At 40.2% G+C, this 9,407-nt stretch overlaps 2 protein-coding genes across 2 annotated transcripts; one reads left to right on the forward strand and one right to left on the reverse strand.

The window, feature by feature from the left end:
• Window positions 1-669: 669 nt before the first annotated feature.
• Window positions 670-1,661, reverse strand: taar1b (trace amine associated receptor 1b; the record flags this gene model as incomplete). The annotated part of the gene is given in 2 exon segments (XM_084090743.1): window positions 670-1,508; window positions 1,511-1,661. Coding segments are annotated over 2 exon segments (990 nt in total).
• Window positions 1,662-4,547: 2,886 nt separating this feature from the next.
• taar11 (trace amine-associated receptor 11) lies at window positions 4,548-5,639 on the forward strand (the record flags this gene model as incomplete). The annotated part of the gene is made up of 1 exon (XM_084090744.1): window positions 4,548-5,639. The coding sequence occupies one exon, from the start codon at window positions 4,548-4,550 to the stop codon at window positions 5,526-5,528; it is 981 nt and encodes a 326-aa protein (XP_083946870.1). The 3' UTR covers window positions 5,529-5,639.
• Window positions 5,640-9,407: the final 3,768 nt, after the last annotated feature.

Raw genomic sequence — 9,407 nt, forward strand, 5'->3', positions numbered from 1 at the left:
ATATCTTTGGAGCTGATTTTATTGCTAATGCTGAATTTGTAATAGCATACATGAAAACTGCTCTTATTATTCATGCCACATATAGAAGATACGGCAAGATGTTAAGATTAGTGTACGGCACTTTTGAAACACTGCTTCGTGAACCGGTTTTAGGAATCAAACTGCTTAAGTCCCATGATTTAATCAGCAAGTGAGGCTTCGTAATGTCACAGCTGTTTCAGAAAGTTTCGTAAAGCTTCTCTGCTAGGGGGAGCGATCTCAATTTCAAATTTCAAGGTTGAATTTGTTTGCGTGAGAATGTCTTGTTTCAGTAAAGTAACCATTCTAAAATTGACTTGTTATTCTGGCATGAATTACTGTAATGACTTTCTTACAATAAAGTTCTGAAATACATTGAATTCTGAAATGTACAAATGAATAAAAGAACACATATTATACAGACATTTCATATTTCATAGTATAATGAGTTTGTGTTTAATACATTACAACTTTTGAAAAATTGCAATTGGTTTATAATAAGTGTTTTCATGCAAGTTTGGGCTGAGTTTGGTCACATTTATACTGTATTGACCAGAAAGTGCTGCCAGTGAATCACTTTGCAAATTAAACGAATTGACCCAAATGATTCAAGAGTAGTATTCTAGTATGCTATTCCGAATTAGGCCTTGGTTACATGTATAACTGTTTTCTGCTGCTATTGTTTTGAAATATTTCTCCAGTTACAACAATCCTCACAGCCTTTCTGAACCAAGAATACATGAATGCATAAATAAAAGGATTTAAGGTGGAATTAACATAGCCAAACCAAACAAGTGCATCAATCAGCATTGGTGGTGTTGTGTAGCCAATAAAAGGATTCAGGATGTTACAGAGGAAAAAGGGAGTCCAGCAAACCAGGAAAACTCCAACGACGATTGCAATCGTTTTCGTAGCCTTCCGTGCCCGATAATGTGTGCTTCCTGATGGATAACTTCTCCTCAGCTGGTTCAGTTGATGATTAATAGATCTTGCTTGGTTTTGGGCCACCATGTAGATTCTACAATAGATCCCAATAATGATGAAGCCAGGGATGTAGAAAGAAACCAGGGAGGTGACCACCGCCGGACCGTGACTAAAGAAGACGTGGCACCCTCCCACACAGCGTACATGTGTTTCGTAGAAGTCCTTGCCGCCCTGGAGGTTGAGCTCGAAGAAGGTAATCGCATAAGCGAATATGGCAGGGATTAGCCAGCTGGTAGAGATCATTAACAGCACAGTTTGAAAACCGATGCGGGAATGATACGTTAATGGGCCGCACACGGCGCAACAGCGCTCAGCAGACACACTCACAAGATGGAAAATCGAAGCGGTGCTGAGAGTAATGTCAACGCATGTGTGTAACTTACATAAGAAATCACCAAAGTACCAACAGCCCTGAATGGAACGAACGGCACTCAACGGCATTACAAACAGCCCGAGCAGAAAGTCACACAGAGCGAGAGACAGAATCAGCTGGTTTGTTGGTGTTGCTTGAAATGCCCTATGGAGATGATGACCAGTAAATTCCCAATAACAGTTTCAAAAGTGATCAACATCACAGCGATGAGCATCGGAACGTGGACACTGTTCGGTCGTACATACTTCCCACAGGATCCATTCAAAACCTCATAACAGAGATCCATTTTAGTGTTTCATAGTCCATTGAGCTTGATCCGATGTTGAATGATACATGAAGCAGAAACTCATGAAAACTAATAGTCTTGTGGATGGGCTGGTTTTAGTCTGTTTAATTCAAAAAGCTCTGTTGACATTTGTACCATCTACATTTTAAAACGGCTATAAATAACGCCATGGTTTAAATTAAAGTCCAAACATACTTTCTCCCAAGGGAGACATGAGTTTTCCAGAATTTTCCTTTTAAGGAATTCCAATAGAAGAAGCTACTATAGTCTCTCCAAGCAGCAAATTTTCTCATACAATATAAATAGAGATACTTAGAACTGAATGTGTCTTTCCAGCTTCTGTTAGCAACTAATTTGCATATTAAATTATTCCACCTGCTTTATACACCTAACGGGGCAAAGTCCAGTCAAACTGTCTATATATTTTTTCCATGAGTCATGTTAAAATAGCAACTGTAACTAAGTTTGTTTGCATTTACATGCACATGTGGACTACAAAAGCAAACAGCTGCATGTTAAGAAATCAATTCAGAAGCTCCATTCCCATCTCCATGAAAGCACACTATTAGCATACACAATGCTGATAAGTGAAAGGGGAGATAAGGAATAAAAAAGCATGGCCACAATGGACTGGAACCTAACTTGGTTGTCCTAAAGAACATTCAATCATTCAGGAACGGAAATATATATCTAGTTATATATGTTAACCATATAACTAGATAACATCTGTATTTCATCATTTCCAAAACAATTTCCAACCTTCTACTTGAAAAAAAAAAAAAAAAAAAAAAATGCAGCAGAAAGCGCTGCTGCTACAGACAATGATGGGAAATGTACTGTAGCCCAAGTACCACCTCATAAACCAGCAAAATACGTTATTTTTTTCAGCAAAGAAATTTGTTTTATAACTATTCTTCATTTCCTCCTAATTAGACCTGAGGATTTAATCTCATTTTACATTACAGCAATCTCATTACATTACAGATACTTCACCAGTGAACAGTTTGCACTTTAAAGGCATTAAATGTGTTTTCCCAAGTTTCGAGGTGTTCAAATATTAGTCACATGGGATTTATAACTCAAAACAAATGTTTCTGGAACTGAGTGCAATTTCTGAAACTGCAAGAAAGTGACATCATGACAATGCTGATTGGCTGATGGCACCATAGATATCATATAATAAAGGCTAGATGTCTTACGGCGGAGTCACTTCCGGCATCACCGGCAGCCATCTTACCACAGGGAAGCTGTGAATTAAGGTGAGTGATCAGCACGCACACAAATCCTGTTATCTCGCTGAAATCTTGACGGATTTACAAACGGTTTGGTTTCTTACAAACGTTATTAACGTGGCTATAATTCTTTCATATGGAAGTCCATTGTTATAATTATTCATATGTATGCAGTGTCATAACTACATCTCTGACGTTTATAACAAACCAAACCGTTTGAAAATCGGTTGAAAATTGAGCAAGTTGGTTATTTAAAAGCACATGCACCATGTTATGAGTGAGCGAGCACCCTGTGGCAAGATGGCCGCCGTGTGCGGACGTCGACCTCCATTGGCCAGCAGCGCGGACGAGACATCTAGCCTTTATTATAAGATATCTATGGATGGCACCACAAGACAGTCTCAAAGACAGCAGACAAGGAAAAAAAAAATAGTATTTAAAATATTTAATATTTAAAGAAAAGTCTATTTCATGCTTTAAGGGTAGGATACTGTGGCCCAGTATAGTGCACAACACAATGACATTTAAAAAGAGAACATAAGTTCACAACACAACGGACACAAGTCACAATTTATACGTTTTAACCACTTGTTGGAATTGGCAGACGCTCCCTTAGGCATCATGCGCCATGGTGGCACATCAAAGTATTCTCTCAGGTATAAATATGCAGCTATAACACACATAGGTGATTTTGAATTAATATTTCATGTCGATATACAATGGTTACATACTGTTAAAACTAATCTTCGTATTGATATATTTGTAAGACTGCCGACTCTAGAAATCTAACTTTACCATGCTCCGAGTAGTGGTCGGGAGCATTTCCATTGTGCTGTGGCTTGATTTAGTTGTGTTTTATTGTTTTCCCAAATGTTTTTGTAGTTTACATGAAGATAATGCAATCGTTTTCAAAAACTTTAACTTTGAAACCCGTTTAAAAAAGTTTGCGTTTCCAGGCCCCCAAAACGCGTAAAAACAGTGTCGTGTAAGAGCCTTTTAAAAAACTAGCAAAACATACTTTAAAAAAAAAAAGCAAAACATACTTTATTATAATTACACATTTCCATATTCCAAAACAATTTTATTTTATTTTTTAATAGGCATCAATAGAAAAACATGCTTTTTTATCCAGATGGTGCAGTTACATTACCTACCAGTAGGGGCTTACTGAACAACCAGCCAAACTGACCACTAGAAACACACATGGTTTACTCTTACAGCATCTTGAGACCCGAAAGCCAATTAGGAATTTTCCATGACAAGACAAAGCCCTTTTTATTGGTTCAGAGAAACACACTATCTGTGTGAAAGTATTCAAAAGGGAAGAAAATACAGATGTTCCATCATCTGCTCAGGACGCAGGAAGTCTTTCTGTGGTAAGATTACAAAAAAGAAAAAAACACACACAGACAAGACACTCACATATCGAATTTACAGATGTAAATTCAGCAAACTATTTTTATATTTTAAGTATGTAATGTAACTTTTTTTGTAATGAAACTATATATATTTTTTAATTAATTACTAATTTAATTAATTGCCTCACTGGGTCTTTATACAATATTTTATATTTAACATTTAACATTTTCCATTAACACCAAAAATGAGACCTAATATCAACTTGTTTTTTCATAGGTATTCAAGTGCCTGTACAATGACTCTGAGTCAATTGTGGACAGCAGAGTCTTTCGGCCTCTGTTACGAACGACTGAACGACTCGTGTGTAAAGACTGTCTATTCTCCTGTCATTCGTGCTCCCCTCTACTTCCTCTTTGCTATAACCATCATTGTGATTGTGTTCGGCAACCTGTGGGTCATCTGCACCATATCCTTTTTCCAGCAGCTCCACACACCCACCAACTACCTGATCGTTTCAATGGCCGTAGCCGACCTGCTCCTAGGCAGCTTTGTCATGCCCCCCAGTATGGTGCGCTCTTTGGAGACATGCTGGTATTTTGGAGACTTCTTCTGCAAGTTTCACTCCGGCACTGATTTTACGCTGTGTAACGCATCTGTTTTGCACCTCACGTTCATTTCAATTGACCGTTATTACGCAGTTTGCCAACCACTGCAATATCACCGCAGAATTACCATGCGTGTGAGCATAGCCATGATCCTGTTCAGCTGGTGCTTCTCTGCCTTTATTGGCTTTGGCATCATATTCTCAGAGCTGAAAATCGAGGTAAAAAGAACCGAGGAGCTGCATGTTGCTTGTAAGGGAGGGTGTTTAGCATTGCATGGAAGAGAAATCGGAGTGACATATTCGATTGTGTTTTACTTCCTCCCCATGTTAATAATTGTCAGCATTTACAGCAGGATTTTTGTTATAGCACAGAAACATGTTCGTGTTATAAATAACTACCCTTCAAGCTCATCAGTTAGTAAAAAGGATCTGAAAGCCACTAAGACGCTTGCTATTGTCATTGGAGTTTTTATGTCTTGCTGGACACCTTATTTCATGTGTAACATCATAGATCCTGTTGTTAACCACACAATTCCAGCACTTTTATATGAGGTCCTAATGTGGGTGGCTTATTTGAATGCAGTGTTTAACCCGTTGATTTATGCTTTCTTTTACAGCTGGTTCAGAGAAAAATCCAAACTTTTATACAAAAAACTATATAAATTGTGCTAAAGGGCCTATTATGAAATTTAGAAGCACATGTTATTTCATTTTTCATTCTAAATGTTTTCTACTTTTTTCATTAACATGTCCTTTTCAGTGTAGTGAAGTTTCTATTATTATAAAATGTCTTTGAACCACATTATAATCGTTATCATTAAACTATTCATTATAAATCATTATTATTAACTGTGATACTTTAATTTAATATACAGAACATGCATGCACTTATTTAGTCACTGTTAACCATGTTTCTATTTCTATTGTGTTTTGATGAATGCTTTTTTGCTTTAATGATGCAAATTTCCTACTGCCTTTCTTTCTTAATAATTTGTTCCTGAATAATCTAAGGAATTTAATGCTTCTTGAGCATCAAACCTTTGTGTTTGTGTTTTAATCATGCAATACATAAAATATGACATTCGGTATGTTTTCATTCCATAAAGGTCAACTGAGGCCTTTTGATAGCCTCCTAATCATTTCCTATTGTCTCTTATCATATGTTGGCTATACCCATCTTTGGCCCTTTCCCCACATTTTCATTGACAGCAGAGTATGTTATCACTAAATCCCAATAAAAATATCACAATACTTGGTCATTTATATTTAAAAATTGTCACCAAAATATATATATATAATTTGTGATATCTAATATAAGTTTTGCTATTAATAACAAACTTGTAATATGATAGAATAATTAATTTATGTAATAAACGCCACCCCGAATTACCGGGGAAATAATTTAATAAATAGGACACAAGTCCGTTTACTCAGGAGAGGCAAGAGACGTGAGTTCACATTGAAACAGGCAATTTTTATTAAAGAAAGCAATTAAACAAATAACACAATCAATTGTGTCATTTCGTAATCAAAAAGGCAACCAAAACAAAAAGAATATGATCACTGCAGGGGCTGAGACCACAGAGAAGCAGGCTAGCTATAGCTGCATATGGCAATCAAACACACTTTGAAGAATCACTCCACTACAAAATAGTGATTAAAAATCACACCACACTTATAACCCCTACTTAGGGTGAAGGCCTGCAGCTAAAACCACCAGCCTGCATCCAGGAAAACCCAGCTCCTGCAGAATACAGAAAAGAAATAAATATAGAAATGATTAAAGATAAACCAAATCACAATGAGACAAATAATGAAAACAAATCAAATTATGAGATAAATGGTCATCTATAATAAAGACAAAGAAAATAAATATAAACCATTCAAATGGTCACAACACAAAAATCACACAATCAGTCCAACCTACACAGATGATGGGACCGGTTTGGTAGGCTAATTATCACTCCATGTAATAAATCACAGTTATAACAGTGATGATCATGCGGCTAAGGACTGGTAACAAAACCAGCCACATTCATACGACATAAACAAAAAAAACACGAAATTATGAGACCAAATAAAGTAATCCTTCTGGCCCACTTGAGCCCGAAAGAACAAATAAATTGCCTGAGCAATAGATAAAGTGGAGTCCAGCAGTAATATTCGGCTTCCACAAAGCAGCAAACGTGGCTCAATGAAGCATGGATTGCTGACAGCAAGTTGTTAAAGTAGCTGCTCTGCCTGGCTTTAACACGGGCAAAAGAGAACTCCTAAACACAAATATTCATTAACTATCGAATTAAAAACAGTTGCAGATTAACAGAAACGATCGTAAATGTACTCACCCTGATTCAATTTCGGCGCGCACACACACAATCACAGGCACACGGAAATCATATGACAGTCATCTGATGTTAGCGAGTCAATAAACAGCTGATACTCCGACGCAGCTATGAGGAGACGTTACACCAATGGGAGACCGAAGGCACGCCACACTAAAACGCATTGCAGGTCGCTCAAACAAACGAACTACACAAAAAGTTAAAAACTAACATTAGAACTTACCACGATGTAGGTGTCGCCACGAGAACGCGCACAGCCTCGATGGCCGAGTGTCACACTAAACAAATACAGACGAAGGCACAATGAAACATCACTTAATACTAACATCAAAACAACCGGCTGCACGGCTGACACACATACCTCCGCGGTCTCTTGGAATGAATGACAAAGGGGCGGGCTTTCAATGACGTATCCCAGGGAGCATCCAAAGAGTCTATATACACCAAGGGGCAGAACCCTATTGGCCATATATGTAATGAGGGTGACGTGGCAACGAGTCACTCACTTCACCACATTTTACCCACCCTTTTGTGTCGTCGCCCCGACGATAGACTACAAATCACTACGTATTAGTCCCAAGGCCTAAACAACCTAGAAGTTATGCTGGATATAGACCCTGGAACACACGGGACATCCCTCACACTCTCCACTGATCGAGGAAGATGGTAAAGATTAGGGTGTTGACCAGCAGTAGCTCGTCTCGTCCGTCGTACTGCTCCAACACTATCTCCCTCTCTTTGAACTGGCTGGGGAATAGACACCCCTGCCCGGCTCGAATCAACATCAGGTGCCAACTCACCAGTTACAGAGGGAGCAGACACTATTGGAGGTGGCCCCACCATTTCCGGCGGCGGTGATGCCGGTGGCTGGCACCTAGATACGGCTGCTGGTTGTAATGCTACGGTTTGGCCTGACCCAGCCTGCCAATTGTCAGAAACGGCCACCCAAAGGTCTACTTCCTCTACATCCCCCAATGACGACGGCGTCCCTACTAAAGGGCTGTTAGAAGGTACAACTCTTGGAGATTCTCGTTGGATACGAGTCCTCATTGACGAACGATGAACGTACCGGATCTTACTCAGGTCGTCCGTAGGTGCCACAGCATATACAGACCCTCCATCTATAGGAGCTCTCACAATCTGATACACCACTGAGCTCCACAGGTCCTGAATTTTATGACGGCCTCTCACGCTGTGATCCCGGAGATAAATCAGCTGACCCTCCCTCAGTGGTGCATCGCGAGCGTGTTGGTCATGCAGTCTCCTACGTCGCTCAGCAGCAGCCTTCAAACGCCCTCGTGCCCCTTCAAATGCCACGTGCATCCTAGCTTGATGCTCTACCATCCACTCATGAACCCCACCCCCTCCAGATTCCTGGACCCTACCCAACAGGAAATCCACAGGGAGTCTAGGCTCCTGACCAAACATCAGGAGATATGGAGACTCACCTGTACTCTGGTGAGGGGTGGTGTTGTAACAGAACAAGATCTGCGGAAGGCAAGATGCCCAGTCCCGTTTACGGGAGGTCGGCAGAGTGCGAAGAAAGTTATGAAGGGTTCGATTGAACCGTTCACACTGGCCGTTGCCTGCCGGATGATAAGGTGTAGTTCGAGATTTTTCGATCCCATAGAACCTACAGAGTTGTTTCATAAGGGCAGACTCGAAATTCCGGCCCTGGTCGGAGTGAATACGACCTGGAACCCCAAACCTGAAAAACCACTCGGTCACCAAAGCCTGTACTACTGTCTCAGCTCGCTGATCTCTAGTGGGGACAGCCAGAGTAAATTTACTGAACACGTCCGTTAACACCAACACATTCTCATGTCCAGAACTGGAGGGCTCAAGCAGGGTAAAATCGATAGCTAGGATTTCATTTGGCCTAGACGCCAAAACATGACCCATAAAACCCCGGGCAGTTGGCTGGACGTCTTTAGCCAGCTGGCATCGTTCGCACTCCCGACACCACTGTGCCACTTCTGCCGACATCCCTGGCCAGTAATACCGCTGACGCACTAATTCAGTAGTGCGTTCAACACCCTGGTGTCCATGATGTTGATGCAACTCAGTCAAAACCTCATGCTTTAAAGCTGCCGGCAAAATCAACTGTAGCACCTCCTCACCCCCATCAGGGCGTGACACACGTCGATAAAGGACCCCATCCTTTTTTAAAAGACGGTCCCACTGCTGAAGCAATGTTAGAACAGACTTT

This window comes from Abramis brama (genome assembly GCF_963993115.1).
Source record: "Abramis brama genome assembly, chromosome: 18".
NCBI lineage: Eukaryota > Metazoa > Chordata > Actinopteri > Cypriniformes > Leuciscidae > Abramis > Abramis brama.